The sequence below is a fragment of the Prionailurus bengalensis genome, chromosome E1 (genome assembly GCF_016509475.1).
Source record: "Prionailurus bengalensis isolate Pbe53 chromosome E1, Fcat_Pben_1.1_paternal_pri, whole genome shotgun sequence".
Taxonomy (NCBI): domain Eukaryota; kingdom Metazoa; phylum Chordata; class Mammalia; order Carnivora; family Felidae; genus Prionailurus; species Prionailurus bengalensis.
The window spans coordinates 43,867,042-43,887,379 of NC_057347.1; the positions used below are offsets into that span (position 1 = coordinate 43,867,042).

At 57.5% G+C, this 20,338-nt stretch overlaps 2 protein-coding genes across 23 annotated transcripts in view; one reads left to right on the top strand and one right to left on the bottom strand.

Annotated features, from left to right (window-relative positions):
• Window positions 1-13,362, top strand: part of MAPT (microtubule associated protein tau) — a 101,053-nt gene extending 87,691 nt beyond the window's left edge. For 12 of the 17 annotated variants that reach the window (XM_043584874.1, XM_043584870.1, XM_043584872.1 and 9 more), the window contains 4 exons: window positions 1,146-1,238; window positions 4,624-4,705; window positions 6,099-6,211; window positions 9,103-13,362. In XM_043584874.1, coding sequence (XP_043440809.1) covers window positions 1,146-1,238; window positions 4,624-4,705; window positions 6,099-6,211; window positions 9,103-9,318 — 504 coding nt within the window. In that variant the 3' untranslated portion in view covers window positions 9,319-13,362. The remainder of the gene's footprint in view (window positions 1-1,145; window positions 1,239-4,623; window positions 4,706-6,098; window positions 6,212-9,102) is intronic. The other 5 variants (XM_043584873.1, XM_043584877.1, XM_043584882.1 and 2 more) reach the window with 1 other exon arrangement.
• A 1,248-nt stretch (window positions 13,363-14,610) lies between these two features.
• KANSL1 (KAT8 regulatory NSL complex subunit 1) overlaps window positions 14,611-20,338 on the bottom strand; it is a 182,182-nt gene continuing 176,454 nt past the window's right edge. For all 6 annotated transcript variants that reach the window (XM_043584867.1, XM_043584863.1, XM_043584864.1 and 3 more), the window contains 5 exons: window positions 19,203-19,324; window positions 18,554-18,611; window positions 18,184-18,296; window positions 17,055-17,307; window positions 14,611-16,455 (listed from right to left, as the gene is read on the bottom strand). In XM_043584867.1, coding sequence (XP_043440802.1) covers window positions 16,228-16,455; window positions 17,055-17,307; window positions 18,184-18,296; window positions 18,554-18,611; window positions 19,203-19,324 — 774 coding nt within the window. In that variant the 3' untranslated portion in view covers window positions 14,611-16,227. The remainder of the gene's footprint in view (window positions 16,456-17,054; window positions 17,308-18,183; window positions 18,297-18,553; window positions 18,612-19,202; window positions 19,325-20,338) is intronic.

The following is a 20,338-nucleotide window of genomic DNA, read 5'->3' on the forward strand; positions in this document are numbered from 1 at the left end:
GAGCAACGGCCCCCGCCTGGCCACGCTGAGATCTCGGTGCCATTGCCAGAGTCTCAGAGAGCAACGCTGGCTCTTACTCGGGAAATCCAGTTGGCCGCTGTTATCAGCGATGAATGGGAAACTAAGGCACAGTTTGCAAGCAGGGAGTGCCTGTGGGGCAAGACACCTGTGATAAAGAGGTCGCCCAGCCCCAGCAGAGGTAACGGGGAGGTCTCCTCTGTGCCGCGGTCGTCTGTGCATTTCCGTTGTTAGACAAATCGGGTAAAAAATCACTCACCGCTAAAACAGTGATATCCCCGCACCGTCTCCCTGGTGCCTGGAGAGAGAAGCCTCTTAGAAACACAGGGGGACCACAGCTTTCTGGACCACAGCTCCTCAGGAACATGTGCCCGCTTCCCTTTAAGCCCCTGGCGGCCTTGTGGACAAGGGCGAGCCGATGGATAGAAGGTCAGGCACCTACCCTGCCTTCCAGGTGGCAAAGCCCTCACGTGGAGGGGTGTCTGGACCCGTCTTCTCCAGAGTCATCTGTGTCTCTTCCCCGTGATGGCAGCGATCCCCAAACCTCGCCGTGCGGCCGAAGCACCAAGGGGAGACCGAGATTCTAATTCTAGGTCTGGGTGGGGTCTGGGATTAAAATAGAGGGAGATCTGTCTGTATGTAATCGCAGTGCCCACAGGCTTGAGCACAGCCACAGAAAGGTCTCGCGAACGTTCTGGTGGGCCTGGTGGGTGTGTGAATGAGGACACAGATGGCACTTTTTATTCATTCATTTAAACACGTCATCGAGCACACCTCGCTCCGGCCCAGCCTGGCGGCCGCTCAGCTGCAGTTTCCAGGCCTCAGATGTGCCCTCTGGGGGGCCTCCGTGGTGCAGCCCTTTGGTGAAGGGAAGAGCTGCCTCCCGGTGGCTGTGCTTTGCAAACCCAGCTCGGTGAGGTGGAGCCTGCCCCGCCCGCAGTCACTCACGGTTCCGGAACCGCCTTCCTGGGGGGGGGGGGGGGGCTGCCTGGAAGCTGTGACTCAGACCTCCTGCCCTCCGCCTGGAGCCTGGTCCCCGCCCTCAAGGCAGGAAGCGGAGTGTGTCAGGGCAGAGCAGGTGCGTCTGGGCGTGATGTGACATTCATCCTTTTTTCTGGCTGTCGAAGGTGCAGATAATTAATAAGAAGCTGGATCTTAGCAACGTCCAGTCCAAGTGTGGCTCAAAGGATAATATCAAACACGTGCCAGGAGGCGGCAGTGTGAGTATCGTCACACTTTCCCTGGGCCCGTTCCGTGGTTCTGGTTTGTAACAAGCGGCATGAGAATATACACTTGCGAGACATTGCAGAGAATAAACCGCCCTCGGGGGCAGAGTCTGTGCCCCCCAGGCTCCCTGCACCCGTGTCCACGGTTCTAGGAGGGGTGGGACCCCAGCACCTGTGGGGCCCCCGGCCTCTGCAGAACAGGAGGATGGCTGAACCTCTCTCCGGCCCAAACCTGGAGGCCAGGTCCTCACGGCATAATACCCCGGGTCCACCCCACCCACCGCCCGGCACGGGCTCCTGGGAGCCCCGCCGCCCGTTTGAGGTTGGGAGGAAAGGGGCAGCGTCTGAGACTGGGCTCTGTCCCCTCGTCCCCCGTGGACGGACAGCCCTGTGGGCGGCTGGCACGTCCGTTCTGATGAGCAGACGCGATGTTTTGCTGTCCTCACTCAGAGCAGGAAAAGTCCAGTCCCTGCTCGTGTTTGTCTCCTGCATCTGCGAGGGACGAGCAGATCCCCAAGCCTCAGCTCAGGTGTAAAACCGGCCCCTCTCCTGGCAGAGACTTCAGGGGAAAAATAACCCCCAAAAGTGCACAGGGGACCCTGCCTGCGGCGCTTGGGAGTTGACAGAGAAATGCTGCCTTGGAGCCTTTTACATTTGGCTCCCTCCAAATGTCGTGGGGACGCCTGGTGTCCCTAGTGGGGGAGTCCCTGAGGTTTGGGGCTGGCCTTCTCACCTCTCACCTACCCACTCCATCAGCTCTGCTGTTCCCCTCCCGGCCACTCCGTGGTCACTCACCGTGGGTACGGACTGGGCCTCCCGCGGCCGGGCCCCCCTTCTCTGCGGCCCCTACCCCAGCCTCTGGGTTGACTGGAAACCACATTTAAACACATCAAAGTGGGAGGGTCGAGCCCCTTTGAGGTCCACCCCCGGCTGGGGGGACGGTTTCTGAGAGCAGGTGCCTTGCTCCTGGCTGGCAGCCAGGAGGGTGGCAGGGGGCGGGGGACAGTGGTAGCCCCAGGCGGGCTGTCTCTCCAGAACGTGCCCAGCCTGGGCCCGCACCTCTGCGCCCAGCCCCGAGGTTTATTCTTGCAATGTGAGTCTGTCTCCCGCCCTGAGCTGCATGGCGCTTCCGTAACGCTTCCTCACCAGTGTCTGCTCAGCGTTTTCCTCTGTGTCCCCAACCCTGCTCACCTGTCCCGCTGCTACCAGAAGGAAGGGGAAGGTGTGAGGACCACCCCCCACCCTGGCCCACAACCGTGGGCTCCGCGCAGAGTGCTGGTTGCTGTGTTAGCTCCGCCTGGATCTCTGGTATCACTATTGCAGACCTTGGCTCTGGCCGGAGGAGCGAGGCCTGTTCTCTGGTTTAACTCCTGTCTGGTCGGCCGGCAGGAGGCTGTGCTGGTGGGGCCTGGGCTGTGGGGTCCAGAGGTAGCTCCAGGTGTGAGCTCGGGGCAGACGGTACATTCCCACTGCTGATGGCAGTGCCCAGGACATGAGGGGACTTCCTCGAGGGCACCTCCTGTGCTCCCGCCCTCTCTGCCCGCCTCCGGCTAACCTATGTGACCTGGCAAAGAGCCGCAGGATATCTCAGGCTGGCCCTGAGCATTGTCCTTGGAGCGTGGCCACTGCTGGTTTGCAGTAGGAACCTTCGCAGAAACCTCTTCTCCTGGTGGAAGGCGGCTGGGGGTTCTGGGCACCTAGCCAGGTGTTTTGGGGGCGCTAGACCCCTGGCCTGGGCCCTCCGGCCTCTGGCTTGTGGCCCTCCCTTCCCTAGCCTGGAGGGGATGTCCCAGCTGGCAGGCCCAGCTCCCTTGTCCACCTTGGGATCCTCCCTGCCCCGCGCAGGCTCTGGGCTCCACTCCAGGCCTGGCCTCCTCCCTCCCCGGGCCTCCACTCCTCCTGCCACCCCTGCCCTGGCTCCTACCCTCAGGCAGTCCTGTCCCCTCTGCCTCCTTGTGCACACCCTCCTCTCCCCAGGTTACCTCATCCGGGCTGAGGGGAAAGAGGGAAGTCTGGGCCACAGAATTCACGTCCCTCTCTCTCGTGCCAGGAGGAGCGCCTGTGGCCCCTTCCCTGCCTCTCAGCGCGCTGTCTCCCAGACCCTGTTCCGTCAGGACTGTTCACCCCCTGCCCGTCCACCTGCACGGGCGCCGGCTGCCACACCTGGGCGCTCCCCTTGCCTCACTCCACAGACACAGGCCAAGGGCGCCTGTTGGCCTCGGTCAACTCTCCATCAAGAAGTGGCAAACGCCAGCATGATTTTAATGAACTAAAATCATTTGGAATTGTTCCAGGTGATTTAGACAGAAGTCGATCTCCCTCCTTTTTCGTCTGGCTCTCTGGCTGGAGGCCATCTCTCTCCTGGGTAACTCCGGGCTCCCACTCCGTGGTGACTGGCCTCTTGTGGCCTCACACGGGGGGTTGCTGGAGGCCCTGGGAAGTGTCCCTCAGTGACCATCCAGGGACCCCCTCACAGGCACGGCTTTCTAGAGGCTTCCTCCAGAAAACCCATCTGCCGATGCGGGGGTCCCTGTGGGGGATCCCCTCCAGGGAGTCGGTTCTTGGGCTGAGATCGGTGGGGCGCTCAGCGGCTGTCGTTCCCCTCGGGAGGGTGGGCAGCGGGCAGTGCGGCCAGGCTGCGTGCTGGGCCCCGGGCTGGTTCTGAGCCCTGTGTGTGTCCGAGCTGTGCTCCATCTCTCGGGGACTGACCTGCTGGGTCCTCTGTGCCGTCTGCCCGTCTCCTGCTGTCGCTTTGCTCCTTGAGCTCGAGAACCGAAATGTCCAGGACGCTGTGTTGTCCAGGTGCCAGCTGGCTCTTCCCTCCAAGCTGCCAAACCGCTCTGGGTGCTGCTTGCCGAAGGTCCCCACACTTGCTGCGGTGCTGGGCTTTGTGGGAGCCTCTCCTGGGAGGAAGCGCCCCCACCGACCCCACTCTGCCCGCTCCTCTTTGAGGACCAGCAGACGTGGCTTTCTGACTTGTCCAACAAGACTGTCCAAGTGCGGTACAAATGGATCCTATGGATCCCTCCTTTCTTTGTCCCCACCGAATGCAGTGTCACTTTCAGCTCAGGAAACAGTGACTCTTTTAAACTAACGGTGTGGGCCCAGCGCGGTGACAAATATCCCTGTTTTCCCCCTGTGGGACCGAGGGCACTTCAATCCCACAGTCATTCTCTGAAGACCCACCTCCCCTGGGGCAGGGCTGGCAGAAATCCAACAACACATTTTCCCACCATGACCGGGTGCCTTCCTCGCGGCGGACAGGAAACGCCGTCCAAGCAGGGCCTGGACTTACACGGCTGCTTTTCGTGGGGTTACACCCGTAATTAAATCATCCTGTTTTATTCTCTGTCTCTCCCTCATCCCCTCCCGCCTCCAGGTGCAAATAGTGTACAAACCAGTGGACCTGAGCAAGGTGACCTCCAAGTGTGGCTCGCTAGGCAACATCCATCATAAGCCAGGTAGCCCTTGCAGAAGGCCGGGAAGGTCGGTGGGGGGAGGTGCGGGACGGGACTGGGTGGTGCCTTCTCCTAAAGTGGCTGGGAAGGATTGATGGGCTGGGCTGACGAGGGGAGCATCGAAGGTGGAACTTGCTGGGCCCTGGGAGGGGTGGCTCTCCCATCTCACTCCTGAGCAGGGCGCCATGCTGGCCAAGGCAACGTGACGAAGGGGGGCGGGTCCTAAGCCCTAACCTGGTTCTCCAAGCAGGCTGCACACAGAGCCTCTAGAGCTGGGGACAGGCCTGATCTGGCTCCCGAAGGCTGGCTTGTGGATGTTCCAGTTTGGTTCCCAGCCCACACAGGGGACACGTCACCGCCTGCGCCAGCCATTGCCAAGCTCCGGCCGTGACTTTGTTTCGACAGTAAATGCCGTTGGAGCTCTGCCATGCTTCCCTCCCCGCTCCCCTTCCCACACCACAAGAAAATCAGAGCTATCTGGAGATCTCCCTGCGCTGATGGAAGTGTTCTAGACCTGCTCCGTCCAGTGCGGTGGCCCCCAACCACACGTGGCTACTGAGCACTGAAAATGTGGCCAGTGCGGTGGACAAAATGAGCTAATTGTATTTAATTAAAACTTAAGTAGCCACATGGGGCTGGTGGCTACCGTATTGCCCAGCGTAGATCTAGATTCTAACTCCTGCCCGGGGGTCCAGAGTGGGGACTTCTGCCGTGGGCCCGGTTCAGAGCTGAATCCGTACTTGCTGAAGCATTCCTGTGGGGAGACAAGGCTGGCACAGATGTAGTCCGGATTGTCTCTCATCACGTTCCAGCTTCCCTTAGACTTGTTGTGGGAGTTTGGTCTCTCCCAGCGAAAACCATCCCTCAGCTGTGCCTCCATTCACGCCATGAGCAGCTTTCTTGGGTGGCCTTATCCTTCCCCAGAAAGGAAGGATGTCTGTCTGTCTCCCTCTCTGGCCGCGTCTCCCACACTCGGGTGCGGCACCTAGTGTCCGAGGAGGGGGAGGGGTCAGGGCCCTTCCTTCGTTAAGGGTGCATTTTGCCATTTAGTTTCACTCGGAGGCCTTGCAGGGCTGTGGCTTTACAGGATGTTGACCGAGAGAGACTTCACTCTTTGGAAGCCGACCACTTTAGAATTTAGAATCTTTTCTCCTACCCTGAGTTGTCGTTGACCTTTGCATGAACTAAGGAGGAAGAATTTGTTGAGCAAATATTGATGCACACCTTGGTTAGAGAGCAAACTGTTGTCCAGCCCTTGGGAAGGGCTCTTACCTGTGCCCAGACTACCTTCTAAATGAAGGACCGTCTTGTCTACTCCGAAGGATTGGGGTCTACTTGGAATGGCTTGCTTAGCCCTCCTTCAAGGCCTGGTGCCCCCGTGTGTGTTGTGTTCCAGGAGGCGGCCAGGTGGAGGTAAAATCTGAGAAGCTGGACTTCAAGGACAGAGTCCAGTCGAAGATCGGGTCCCTGGATAACATCACCCACGTCCCTGGTGGAGGGAATAAAAAGGTAAAAGGGGGCGGGGTGGGGAGGAGGCTGCATTTAGACATGGCTGTTAATGGAGTGCGGTGCACGAATCTGGTCCGGTTTTCCAGAGAAGGAAAGCTGAGGGGCCTGAACTAATTGGCTTCCTGTGGATTCTCAGCGACCACCAGGACTCATCGGGTGAGCCACCTTCGCCGGCCATTGCTGTCACCTGGGAGCCTTGCCAGATTTGATGCCCAGACCCCACCTGGAGATTCTGATTGGTCTCAGGTGCAGCCTGGGCACCTGGAGTTTGTAAAGCCCCCAGGTGATGCTTTCATGCCCGGAAAGGTGAGCGCCGCTGTCCTCCGTGACGGCGGTCGGCCCTGTGGTTGGCAAGCGGCCACGGAAGGAAGTGGCCATCCATCCCCAAAGCCAACCCCAGCGCACCAGAACGAGTAAAGGGAGCGTAACCTGATTTTGTAAGTGGGTCACTAGGCAGTCAGAGCAAAACGGTGATGCTGAAATCCAGATTCCCGCAGAGCCCCTGCCTGTCGGTCACAGAATCGTCCACGGGGAAGGCTGCTGGACCCAGGGCCTCGGGGATCCGGGCAGTTTCTGGAGTCCTCGGGTCTCGCTGTGGGAGCTGGGGGAAGGGGAAGCCAGGGCTTGTGGCCCTGAGCAGGCTCCCTCCGGGCGCATCACAGGATGTGGTCTTATGGCTGTACTTCTTTGCTGCAGAAACGCAGCCAAAGTGCTCTCTGGGGGGTTCCCACCCCCTCCAGCGGCCGTGAACTTCTGGAAGTGGCTCATTTTCCAGTTTGCAGTGCCCCCCAGCAGCTGACAGAGGGGTGGTGGAAGGAGAAGGGGTGTCCCAGAATGGGCACAGACTCTGAGACCCGATCCAGCGTGAGAAAGGGCACTGGCCAAAGTGGCCCAGCTGGTTGGAAGTGGCAGCCGCCACACCATTCATTCTGAATGGACATGCCCCATGCCGCGTGTGAGGCCAAAGCCCAAGGGGGCGGTTCTGGAGAAGCACTGGCTGGCGTGGTCTTACTTAAAGCAGAGGCCGCAGACTGAGACCTCAGGACAAACCTGACCACAGACGAGCTCCCCGAAGGCCGGGGCGCGGAGGGCGGGGTACTCACGCCCTTGGATGGCCTCGCGCTCTCTGGCTCCCCGCAGCACCCCCTGTCACCCCCCCACCCCCACCCCGGACAGCAGGGTGGACCCGGTTCCCCAGACTGGGCTTCCAAGGTGCAGAAATATCATCTCAGTGCCTGGTCCCTGGTAAAAGAGGGGCCGGGAGGCCGCGCGCTTCAAGGGAAGTGAGGCAGGGCCCAGTTCTCTGAGGTTGTGGAGAAGGTTCTCTGCAAAAGCCAGGTGGCTCTTCTAGCTTCTGTCACCTGACCGCCTCCCCGGTTTAAGGCCTGGGCATTGGCGATTCCCTGGGTGAAGGAAGGTCTCTGCCCATCTCTGGAAGCTTCTATGTCCTGAGCAAAGCTCTGGGCTTGACTCTGCTTGGAGGTGGGACCTGGGCAGGCCGGGCAAGTGCTCTCAGCTCGTTTCTCCCTCAGCAAAATGGGACCGAAATATCCACATCCCCGGGTGGTGCTGAAACCCAAAGGAGATGGTGTTCTGGAAGGTTCCTGGTACTTTGTAACCAGCTAAGAACGTGACTTAGAGTCAAGCCAGAGTGTGAACTTCCATTTTAACTCACCTCTGTGCTGGCTGAGAAAGGGTGGGCCTGGCTCTGCCCACCACTCAGAAGTCACTGTCCTGACCCCAGAGTGTCCCTGCCTGTCTAGTCCCCCACTTCCTCCTGTGATGGGCAGGAAGCTCTAACAAGCGGTGGAGTGCAGGACCCCCGTCTCCAGAGCGCCCTTCAGTTTGGGAGATTTGGGGACTTATACCCACGTCCAAGCCCCCCCCCCCCCGCCCCGCCACCACAACGGGGGCTTCTCAGCCAGGGTCCACGGACTCCCGAGTTTGTGCAGAAGGCTTGTGGGTCTCTGAGCGCCTGCCCGCTTGTGTCCATCTTTCTGGCTTCGCCAGATGCACAAAGGTCTTAGGACCCCAAAAAAAGGAGAGAATTCCTGTCCGCCACTTCCGGGCTCAGCAGGAGCTCTTATAACTGCTCACATCCGCGACACAGGCTCTCTGAGGATCGTGGGCATCCTCTGGAGCTAAGTACCTCTGGCCTCCTGGCCCTGTCATTGTTTCTCTCCTTGGAAAAGGACTTTATGGCACCATCGTTTCTAGCACACCTTCCAGGGCGGTTCACGCTTGCTGCCACCTCCAAAGCCCTCAGTCAAAGGCGAAGGGGAGGAGTGTGTGTGGCTCACGGCTGGACGGCAGTGACTCTGGGGATGTCCCTTAATCATCTCCAGCTTCTCCTTCATGCTTTACTTTGCAATTGGGTAATATTTTTTTTTTTTAGAGAGAGGGCACCAGTAAGCGAGGGGCAGAGAGAGAGAGAAACGGGGCCTCCCCCGGGCTCATGTGTTACCCAGAGCGGGGCTCGAGCTCACCCCATGGGTGACTCGAACTCATGAACTGTGAGCTCATGACCTGAGCCGAAGTCAGATGCTTAATGACTGAGCCACCCAGGCGCCCCATGCAGTTTGATGATATCTATTAAGATAAAATGCACATGTCTTTTGACCTACCGGCCATTCCGCTCCTAGGATACGGTTACACGTGTGTGGAATGACGTGCACACAGGGCTATATTCATACACGGCGCCAAGGGACGCGGGTGGCTGGCAGGCAGGCGCTGGAGGACCCGCGCGCAGGTGTTCACTCCGGGACGGTGACCAGACCAGACCACGGTCACCGCAGCCCCCCCGGGGGGGGGGCAGGCAGGACTTGCTCCCCTTCCTATGGCTTAATTAACCCCTCCTCCCCTCCCTCCCCCAACTACCTCCTCTCTCGCAGATCGAAACCCACAAGCTGACCTTCCGCGAGAACGCCAAAGCCAAGACAGACCACGGGGCGGAGATCGTGTACAAGTCGCCCGTGGTGTCCGGGGACACGTCTCCGCGGCACCTCAGCAACGTGTCCTCCACGGGTAGCATCGACATGGTAGACTCGCCCCAGCTCGCCACGCTAGCCGACGAAGTGTCCGCCTCCCTGGCCAAGCAGGGTTTGTGATCAGGCCCCCGGGGCGGTCAATAATCGTGGAGAGAAGAGAGAGAGTGTGGAAAAAAAAAGAATAATGATCTGGCCCTTCGCCCTCTGCCCTCCCCCAGCTGCTCCTCACAGATCGGTTAATCGGTTAATCACTTTAACCTGCTTTTGTCGCTCGGCCCTGGCTCGGGACTTCAAAATCAGTGGCGGGAAAAAGAGCAAATTCCAGCTTTCCAAATTGATGGGTGGGCTGGCGATAATAAAATATTTTTAAAAACATTTAAAAAGACGACCACACCCACCATTTCCTTGGGCAATTACTTTTGATTCTTTTTTTTTCCCCCTCCGCCTAGAAGAGGGAGGAGAGGCTCTGCGAGCTGCTTCTGGGGAATCTCAAGGGACTGCGGGCGCCCCTGCTCTGCCCTGTCCTGGGGGTGTCACAGAGGCAGCGGCAGCAGCAACGGATTTGAAACCGGGTGCCGTGTGGGAGCCGCGGGGGCGGATGTCAACTTTGTGGTGGGGGTTGGGGGAGGAGCCCCGGAGAGGCTGAGGCAGGGGAAGGGTGGGGGGAGGGAGAGGGCAGAAGGGACAGTGTGGGAGTGGGTGATGGGGGGGCGGGGAGCCACTGCTCTCTGCCTGGAAGGACAGTGGGAAGGGCAGACCGCCTCGGCCGCCCACAGCTCGCTGGCGCCAGGCGGCCTCCCTGTGCTCGGTGGCCCGGGGTCCGCCGCGGGGGCCCGTGTGCCACCGTCCCCGTGGGCGGCCCGTTCCCAAAGGCTCCGGTTGGCGGGAGGAGGTGGTCGGTTGGCGGGAGGGGGGCACCCTGTGGATCGCTTCCGCTTCCTCGGAGAAGACTGACCTTGTCCCGAGCGCTGGCCTCTTTCTCCCTCCCCGCAGGGTGGGGGCCCCACGGAAACCCTGTTTTATTGAGTTCTGAAGGTTGGAACTGCAGCCACGATTTTGGCCACCTCACAGTTCTGGGACTTTAGGGCTAAACCAGTTCTCTTTGTAAGGACTCGTGCCTCTTGGGGGCATCCGCCTGTTCCCAAGCCTGGGCCTCTGGCATCCCTGGAGCGTGCTGGGGTCTGGGAGGTGGGTCCTGAGCCTCCTGTCCCTCCCGTGGCCACTGCAGCCACCTGTCCTCCCTCCCCCCCACCATGCCCATGTGTCTGCTGTGCGGAGCCCAGTCACTGCCTGTCCCCCTCACGATGTCACACTGTCCCGAGTTCCCAGCCTCACCACACCCCTTTCTCAGCACTGGACGTTGTTCAGACGCAGGAGGCACCTGCTCTCAAATAAAGGGGTGTCTGAGCGAAGGCAAAACCCAGGCACAAGGTGAGATCTCGGTCCCTTGGTTTAAGTTGTAACTCACCCAACCGGTGTGTCCCCTCACAATGAACCTGATGACCGTACTCCATCCTTACCCCCCACCTCTCCTCGCAGACGTGAGCCAGGGTGGGCTCAGCAATGACCCGGGATGTTTTGGCCTTGTTTCTACTTGGAGAGCCTTTTCCTCCCAGAAGGCCTGGTCCCCTTCCTGAGTTGAACTGGCAGCAGGTTGGCCGTCCTGGGTCCAGAGGCGGCAGCAGGTCAGGCAGGCAAGGCCCCTGGGGCAGGGCCACACTCTGTGCCCCGATTCCACCCGAGCTTGTGACTGCCAGCCTCTCCGAGGGCCCCGCCAGCGCTCAGCCCTGCATACCCCGGGAGGGGAGCACGCCCCCTCGGAAATGGTTCTTCCCCCCACCCCCCCGCCACCCCCCCGTCCCAGCTGGAAGCAGTGCTGTCTGTCCTGCTGGAGCAGCTGAACATATACATAGACGTCACCTGTCACCTTTCCCTCCCCGTCTGCACCCTGTCGCGTTGTAGTCTGATTTGTCTGTTTATGCTTGGATTCACCAGAGTGACTTTGATAATGAAAAGGTTAAAAAAAAAAAAAAAAAAAGGACGCATGTATCTTGAAATGCTTGTGAAGAGGTTTCTAACCCACCCCACGGGGGTCCTAGATGTCTGTCCCTCCCACACGGGGGGCTTGGCTCCGGGTGGCCGGTGTGGCTCTACCCGGTCACAACCTCCTGATCTGAAAGGCTTCCGGGGCATCTGGGACCAGGTTCTGACATTGGAGAACCTTCAGCTTGGAGGAAGGCCCAGAGCACAGGACTGGGACAGGATCCTGGGGCAGAAGCTACGGCGCCCCCTTGCCGCCCGGCTGGGACTTCCCTTTGTTGGGGCAGAGAGAGGTGGATCTTGTGGCCGGCCTGGTCTGCAGCGAGGAGATGGCCCTCTCCGGTCACAGCCAGAAGCCCCCAGCAGCCACGAGGGTCTTACGACACCCTGTGTCACAAGAGAAAGGAACCCGGGACCAGCCGGGGAGAGGCCTGGGGTCCCACTGCAAGCTGTCCCCCTGGAAGGGCAGCCCCAGCCTCCCCACCAAGCGCCCTCCAGCCACAGCAGGGCTTGGATGGACTGGCCGCCCCGGATGAGCCCCGGGGGCCCGCGCTGCCTGACTGCAGCAGGGTGACAAGTCAGGAGACGCCATCCCCAGAGCCTTGGTGGGGGCCTCTGCTGACCTTGCACAAGCCCCGTCTGCTGCCACGGGGAGAGGAGACAGCCTTTGTGGAAAATCGCCATTTTAAAGAAATTCAGCGACCTCAGGCCCAGTTCTGCCACTTCCGGTTTGGGCACCGTTTAAGGCACCCCTGCGGACTGGTGGGCGTCCAGGGCCGCCTCTCTAGGGCTGGCGGCTTCATTTGCAGCTCGAGCTTTCCGTGCAAGGAGTCATCTGGGCCCAGAACTAACCCGCCGTGAGGCTGTCTGCCGCTTGGAGTCCCAGCTGCCCTTAGAAGGGTTCTGAGGAAGGGAAGGGAACTGTGGTTCGGAGTTGGTAGCTCTTAGAGACGCGGCCCTGCAGCGTTGCCACGGACTCCGGCTGCGCCTCTGTCTGCACTTGCCCTACCTTATCTGAGGGCCTTGCTCAGAGGGCTCCGGGATCTCCCTCGTCGGGGAGGGGTGCGGGGTGGGGACTGCTGGGGTCGGCCTAGAGATCACGGTCTAGGGTGACCAGGTCAGTGAGGCAGGGAGATTGCAAAGGGATGCTGGCTTGTGACCTTCAATGAGGACAATCCCCCCCTCCCCCCGCCACCACCAGGCTGGGCACTCTCGACCACCCCCGTTCCCCCCACGTCCGGTCCGCGTCCCCTGGGTGGGCTGTGCTGTGCGCCTGGTTCCTTCAAGCTCTCCACTCACTTATCCGTAGTTCTATTTAAACGGACTTCAACGCGGAGACTGTATCCTGCTTGCGATTGCTTGTCGTGCTTCTGGGGGGAGGGGGGAGGAACCTGTAAGATAGTTACCATGGGCAGAGGGAAGTCTTGGAGGGCAGCAACCACCGAGTAACCCTTTTCTTCGGACCACCCACGTTTGCTAGAGGTCCCTGGGGTCCCGCCAGCCGGCCCCGTCTCCTTCCCCGCCAGGGGCAGGCAGCGAGGCTTGGGGAGGAGTCTGGAGACAGAGCTGCCCCCTCACGGGGCGTCCCCGGGCCCACAGCCCCGCCTGCCGCAGACCCCGGCATCCTTCCATCTATCTAAGCCGCCGGAGCCTTCGTGCCACCTTTCCCACCTGCTGCTGCGGACGTGCAGCCTGTGCTAGCGGCTGCTGAGAGCTCTTCCTCCTTCCTTCCCCCCTCTTTTGTCTTTGTCCCCAAGTCAGGCCATCGGGTGGGGATGAGGGTGGAGGTGGAGGTGGTCAGCTCGTCGCACCTGCAGACCTGTGGCTTCGAGACTTCTGGTTTCTCTTCAGCTCTGAAAAGGGTTACCCTGGGCACCGGCCCAGAGTCCCCCCTCCTAATGGACTTAGCCCCGTGAATTTGCAGCGTTGGGCAGGACAATCTCTGGCACTCGCAAGTCCCATGATTTCTTTGGTAATTTTGAGGGTGGGGGGAGGGACATGAAACCATCTTAGCTTAGCTTCCTGTCTGTGAACGTCCATATGGTGTATTGTGTGTTTTAACAAACGATTTACACTGATTGTTGCTGTAAAAGTGAATTTGGAAATAAAGTTATTACTGATTAAGTAAGGTCTCCGTGCATGGATTCAAAGGACAAGAAAATGATTCAGGATGTACGATGTGCAAGTCCTTTCCTAACCTTAGAGAACTTCGCTCCCAGCAGGAAATGTCAAGGTTGCTAAAATCTCTCTCTGGGGCCTGCAGGTGCAGGAAGAGTTCTCAAGACTCGTTCATTTTCACTCGATTCTGATTCTGGTGCTGGGAGTCCGTCCCGATCCAACTCAAAGAAAGGCCAGTACCCTTGTAGGTGGGCTCACAAGGCTGCACTCCAACTCCAGAGTCTGTTAAGACCCACACCGGCATATTCAGAGGGGCCACGGCTGCAGCGGGTGTAGGAGATCTCGTTTGCTCCCAGAGGCCCGGGGCTGGAGCAGAACACTAGGCCCGCCAAGGCTTAGATTCCTTCCAGGCTTCCGGAGCCGCATTCCTCTCTCCTTCGGGTCCTCATTAGATTGGGGAAGGAGTCCGCTACACGGAGATAGCAGATAGCCCCTAGCAATGCCACAAAGAAAACAAATACCAAACAGTAGCCATATTAATTCCTGTTCGTTAGTAATGAGGTCAAGGTCCTAAGAAGGAGCCCTTCAATCTTCATACAAAGTTTCAAAATACCGGTTTTCTCCGCTTTCCCCCTTGTGCTCACTCTAGCCACTGCGGGCAGAAGCTTAAGCAGAGAAGGTCTTAAGTGCAGCCACAGACGCAGGAACAGGGCGGCCAGAGAGAAAGGCTCCCTCACGACTCGGCGCTCATCGCCAGATGACTACCGTGGAAAAAGGGAATGAGGCCTGCCGGCGTCTTTCTCTCGTACATACAAAACCCAGCCCGTAGGCTCCTCAGAAGAACGATGCTACGAAGTACGTACATTCTCACTGACCCCAACCCCAGAAAAAGCGGTGAGAGGTGGGATCTCCCTGAGAGCAATTCAGAACAGTTCTAAGATGTCGTACTGCTGGCCTCACTAGAGAAGGAACATCAAGAGGCAATGACCAATTGCTTACTCCCAACAAAAAGTTTATCTACACAGAGCCCCCTATACCCTGGGCACCCCTTACTGCCCCCCCACCCCGACTCCATCCTCTCCCTGGTGACCATCAGGTGGCCCTGCCAGGTGCCCAAGGACGGAACGGAGACTTCCCAAGGTTCAGAGCAAGTCCAGGGACCCAGAGAACTAACTGCTCCAGTGGGACAGGGTCCTAAGCTGCCACCCCCGACGTGGACCCAGTCAGTGTCAACAAAGGCCTGGCAACACAACGTTCTGTAACTTTTTTTTTTATTTTTTTCAATTTTTCCTTCCTTTTTTTTTTTAAGCACTAGTCTGTGCTTTGCGAACAGAATCAAGACATTAACAAAGATCAGCTTCTCTGAAGAAAAGCATTTCTATAGAACAAAGACAGCTACATGTTTCGCTGCCAATACACAGCTCAAAGCAGGAAAAGAAAATATTTACAAAATACAAGGTTTTTTTTTTCCATTTTTGTTTTTGTTTTTTTTTTTTTAACAATGCTAAAAGGGTTATTCAGAATTTTCAACCTTATAAATAGAAGAAGCACTTTATGCATAGGGATATGGTGCATTATTGTTTTTAAAGAAACAATGACAAACCCTTTAACTTGCAAACAGAATCAAAAAAAATCACTAATGTTGAAAATTGTGAAAAAACCCCAACCATTAAGCAGTTTGTCTACTATTTTTATACGATTACAAAATGGCAACAAAAAAAAAAAAATAAAAATAAAAATAAAGAAGTTCTTATTGCCCCCCCCTTTTGGTGATGTGATCATACATGAGACAGGCACGAGGTTGACCAAGGGGGGTGATGAGGGAGTGATGGGAACCACAGCTAGGACCAGACAACGTTCCACAGGCAAGGGGAGCGTGGGAGAGGAAAGGCTGGACACCAACAGGGAAGTGCGTGTGGGGGAAATGGGACCAAATGAATCCACGACGACAGAATCCTAGAGGGGAGATGACTGCTCGTGTCCCTGACCCCCCAGTTTGCAGAGGAGTGGGAATGGAAGTAGCCCTAACCCCACCTTCACAGACGGGGGACACAGTTGGTAAAAACATCCGGGTGGAAGGCCTGGTGTGTGTGGGTGCGCGGGTGGCATCGGGGAGCAGAGAGGGAGCGCAAGGGGCGGGGCAGGGACCTGAGCAGCCGCAGTCACGTTACTGCAGTGGAGGAGTCAAAACAGAGAGGACCAAACGCAGCGGAAACCCAGACTAGGTCTCCAAGATCTGGATGACAAAGGGAAGCCGTTCTGTCGACTGAGAGTTCGGAACAGGTGGTGGTTATGGCCAAGAGGCTCTGGTGGGCGTGGGGGTGCCCTAGCACAGATGGCCAAGGGGGACCCGGCCAGGAGGGCCAGAGCTGGGCTGGGCCGCCGATGGGAGGAGAGGAGAGGAGAAAGGGTGAGAGTCCAGAGCGTGCTGTTCTCCCCCTATCCTGACCTCAGGCGGCAACGCTGAGCGGGAAGCTTGCCATTCCCTCTGCCCACGTGGCTGTCCCACCCTGTCCACAGGTGCAGGGCGGGGGCGCGGAGGGGGGGGGGGGGGTGGTCACCTAACATCTCTAAGTCCAGTGATTCAACAGTGCGGAGGATGTGCCAGGACCAGGCCAGCAGGGTCTTATCCTGAACTTCTGTTTGCCAACTGGAGGAAGTGCTCAGGTGTGTGACAACAAAACATGGAAACCAAAACCAAACAAAACAAAAATCAAAACAAAACAAAAATACCAAAGTAGAATCTAAATTCCTTAAATTCACTAAAAACTGTGAAAATTTCCGGCATATGATGTTTGAATATCAAACGCAGAGATTTCTGAAGCTTTAATGCCAATAGTTAGTGAGTCTGTTTAGATTCTCGTATCCCGCTCATCTGTGAGTTGGACGCTGAGCTGTGACTGTTGTCGCCAAATGCCGACTCTTGAGGGGGACAACGGGGGGCGAGGTGGGGGCCACCTCTGCCTCTCGGCCAGTCTTGCTGCCTGAGGTGCGCCGAGTACAGCGGGCTGCCCGTTCCTGTGCATCCAGTTGGTCCTCACACTCCGTCTGGGGACTGTATGCCAAGGGGAAGGTTCGCCGTTCCCACGGCTGGACGGACTGTGGGGAGACAAACCGCCATGGTGAGAAGCCGGTTCCAGACTACGTTCCGCCCCAAGGCCCTGGCCCGAGACGCGTGGATTCAAGTCCATGACCCATCTCCAGACTTCCTGGAGCGGTCCAGGAAGAGCCCTTACAGAGCCGGCAGTTCCATGGCACCTTCAGAAGATCAATTTCAAGTGCAGCCCCTTGTCCCCTTTAAAATGGGGAGGGGAGTAAAAATAAATAAATAAATAAAATTAAAGTAAAATAGGGGCGCCTGGGTGGCGCAGTCGGTTAAGCGTCCGACTTCAGCTCAGGTCACGATCTCGCGGTCCGTGAGTTCGAGCCCCGCGTCGGGAGCCTGTTTCCGATTCTGTGTCTCCCTCTCTCTCTGCCCCTCCCCTGTTCATGCTCTGTCTCTCTCTGTCCCAAAAATAAATAAACGTTGAAAAAATAAATAAATAAATAAATAAAAAAATAAATTAAAAAAATAAAAGTAAAATAAAATGGGGAGGGGAGTCCTATGACGCAGACCCATCTTCAGCAGGGGCTGTCCCCCTCCCCTGCTCTATCCCCCCACCCTGCCAACCCCCACGCAAAGGCCGTGTGTCCCTCACCTGTTCATCCAGCCCCAGCTCCGGTGTGGAACAGCGGGTGTCTTCACTGGCCAGGTGTCGTAGAGCATCCCGAGCCACAGGGGTGAGGGGCGCCGAGTGCAGTTCCGGGCTAATGGGGCTCCTTGGGGACTGACCGTGGGAGAACTCCGACAAAGAGTGGCTACTACTGACATCAGGAGAGGCGGGCTGGGGGGTGGAGGGGTTGGCACTGCCCAGCTGAGGGGTCGTCCGGCCGTCTGATGACCTGTAAGACCTGTACACCAACGAGTGCAAACCTGAGTGCCTGGGTAATGGGGGAGGACGCTCTATCTTGGGCGGATGGGGAGGAGGCATGAAAAGGGCATCCCGACCAGAGGAGCCGAGGGAGACGGACACCCAATGGTTCTTTCCCAGAAACCACACGTCCTCTCGTTTCCTCCCACCACCATGTAGGGGGCGGGGTGGGCGGAGGGGGCACACAGGACAGTCGTAAGAGCCCTGTGTGCCCATCATCCCGAGAGAAGGCCACGGCTGAACAATGCCAGGGGCTATTCTCTGGCACGGTGCCCAGTGAATTCCCAGGAAAGGGAAATCAGTCTAGACTTTGAAAACTGTAGTCAAGGGAAAAAAGGCAAAAACAAGAGCCCTAAATCTTTCTACTTGAGAACCCTGAGGGCTTCTGCCACTGTTACAATAAATGGAGACAGGATGGGTCAGTTCTTTCATGCACGACCACCACCCCCCGATCCGCTGTCCTAAGGAAGGTTACCCTGGGTGAGGCCTCCAAAGCTCCTCTGGTTAAATCACCACGACCTGCAAATGGCCTCCTCATGCCACGGACACTACATCTGATCTTAGCCAAAAGGCCGAGAAGCGATCCTAATGCCACGGACAGCTGGCGCCCGGAGCCCAGGAGAGCATGAAAGTTTGCCACAACTGGACAGTCGTCCAGCACTCAGCAAGGACCTAGCCACGGGACCATGTGCCCTCATCAGTTCCACCAAACACCAGGAACTTCTGCGCTCAGGGCCACTGCCAGTGGAGGAGTATGCAGAGCGCCTGTGGGGCAGTGGCAGTTCCACAGACACGGCGGCCAACTCCCTGCCCACCCTCCCTTCACAGGCCTGGCCACCTGAGCCTGCCCCATCACCTGCTGCCCCGCCGCTGGGGTGGCACACTCGTGGTCCACAACCACCGAGCCCTCTCCATCTCCTCACACTTGGCATGTAGGGCGGCGAAGGCTGCATCAGATAGATCCTCGACCTGCGAGAGAAAAGCTTCACTGATCCCCTCTCCCCTCCAGCAAGCCGAGTTTAAGTATGGGTGGATCAATTCTAGAACAAGCCCCAGCCCTTACTAGGCTCTTCCCCATCCGGACAGGAATGCAATGAGCTTGCACTTGACACCCATGGGTCTTGAGGCACTTGGGATGTGTGCGTGTGTGTGTGTGTGTGTGTGTGTGTGTGTGTGTGTGCGCGCGCACGCGCGCATCTCCTAACAGAGAATGACCATGCTGTTACCTCCTCATTCTCCTCGTCAGGACTCCCCTTCAGAGACCGAAGATCGACCTCCCGCCAGCTGCAAAATCAAGAAGGGACAATTGTGAGGGCTAGGCAACCGGGGCAGAATTAGTGTGTCTGTGCAAAGAACGAGAGCTGGGCGCCTGTGAACGACCCTGCCCTCTCACGGCTCGGCCTTGGTAGCCCCCAAGGTCTCTGAAAGAGGCTCCACGCTCCAATGCCCCAACAGGACACAGGCTGGGAGACTGTGACAAACTCAAGCAAAGGGACTGTTTAGAGGGGACCACCGCTATTCAGTCCCAGCTGACTGCCACTCTGTGAGAGTGCCTGTACGGGGCTGCCCAATTTCTGAGTTGTCAACAAAGGCTAGAAACAAAGATTCATACGTGAAATCCTGCTCTGATGCCGACAACGAACTCCTCAGTGCTGTCAAACAAACATAGCTGCAGCCAGTTTGTGGCCTGTGGTCTGGCTGGTGCTCATATAATAGAGAACTGTATATAGAAACAATTTCACTCCTATCAGGTTAAGACTTGCTCTTAAGGAGAAGGCAAAACCTAAGGCTAGAACCCCAAGGTCTGTGACAAAAAGGGGAAAAGGCCAAGAACAGGAAGAACAGGGAGAGGAGCCAATTATCTAGGGCCCCTACCTGGGGGTAAGGATTTCCTTGTATTGTAGTTTCTCTACACGAGTTGTTGCAGCAACAGACATCGGGATGACAATGTTGTTAATGTCGAATGAGCTCTCTCCCCTTCTCCTCCTCACTGGCTGCTGTAAGACAAAGGTAAGTTTAAAAGGGAGGCGCAATTTTGCAAACAGCAAATCATACACCTAAGACTTCAAACATTACTGGATCACCAGCCCCCAGGCACCTGGTCCTTGGGTGGGGGCCGGCCCTGCAGCAGCCACCGTCTACATCAAGGAGGTGGTCTGCCACTACAAGGTCCTCAGGAGAAACGCGAGGTGGCCCTGAGGAGCACCTCCAGCTCACAAGTCTCACTGGTCACCCTCTTCCTTTATGGGCTCACGTGGAAAAAGACTTCAGCTGAATTTTACAGGGTGGGCATCCTGGGGCCTTGAACCTAGTGCTGAGGTTCTGACTCCTCTGTATACACCTTTATCCCCTTCCTTTAAAGTCATCCTTTCTGTTTCCCCCGTTTATCTGTCACTCAGACCCATAGTGGCTCCTAATGCTTAACTGGGCCTAGTGGGGACTCTTCAGGTTAGAAATGCGAGTTCCCTTATCGGGAAAAGACCTCAGAGGACAGGTCCAGCTCAACAGATCCTCTAACCTTGGATATCACGACAGACCTTCCTCCTTGTAGATCTGAACTCTTCAGCTAAGTCTGTACCCACCATCTGCTCAGCCTATGTGGTTTCCCCCTCTTTCTGGCTGTTATTCTTGGGGAAGGGTGGAGAGCTTTCTAGCTCTACCAGTGGAGCTGAATGGAGGAAAATGCAGGAAGAGGACCTGGCTCCACAGTTTCTTGGAGAATGGAGATTTGCTTCTCCAGGAGGCTGAGAAGATCAAACTCTCAGGAAGAAAGAAGACTAACAAGGATCCACTATCAGAGGAGGAGGGGGGCACCCACAGCAGCCCGGAGGCCAGAGCAGGAGTAAAGCAGGGAGCCGGAAAACCCGGTTTCTTCCATGGAGGAAAAAGTCCACCAGCTGCTTGGGCCCAGATAACAAACACCCCACCCTGAAACAGACACCGGCAGCCGAGAGGGGCCAGAGGCAAACGGCAGGATGCCACACACATTGCCGTGGTGACAATACAGCTGG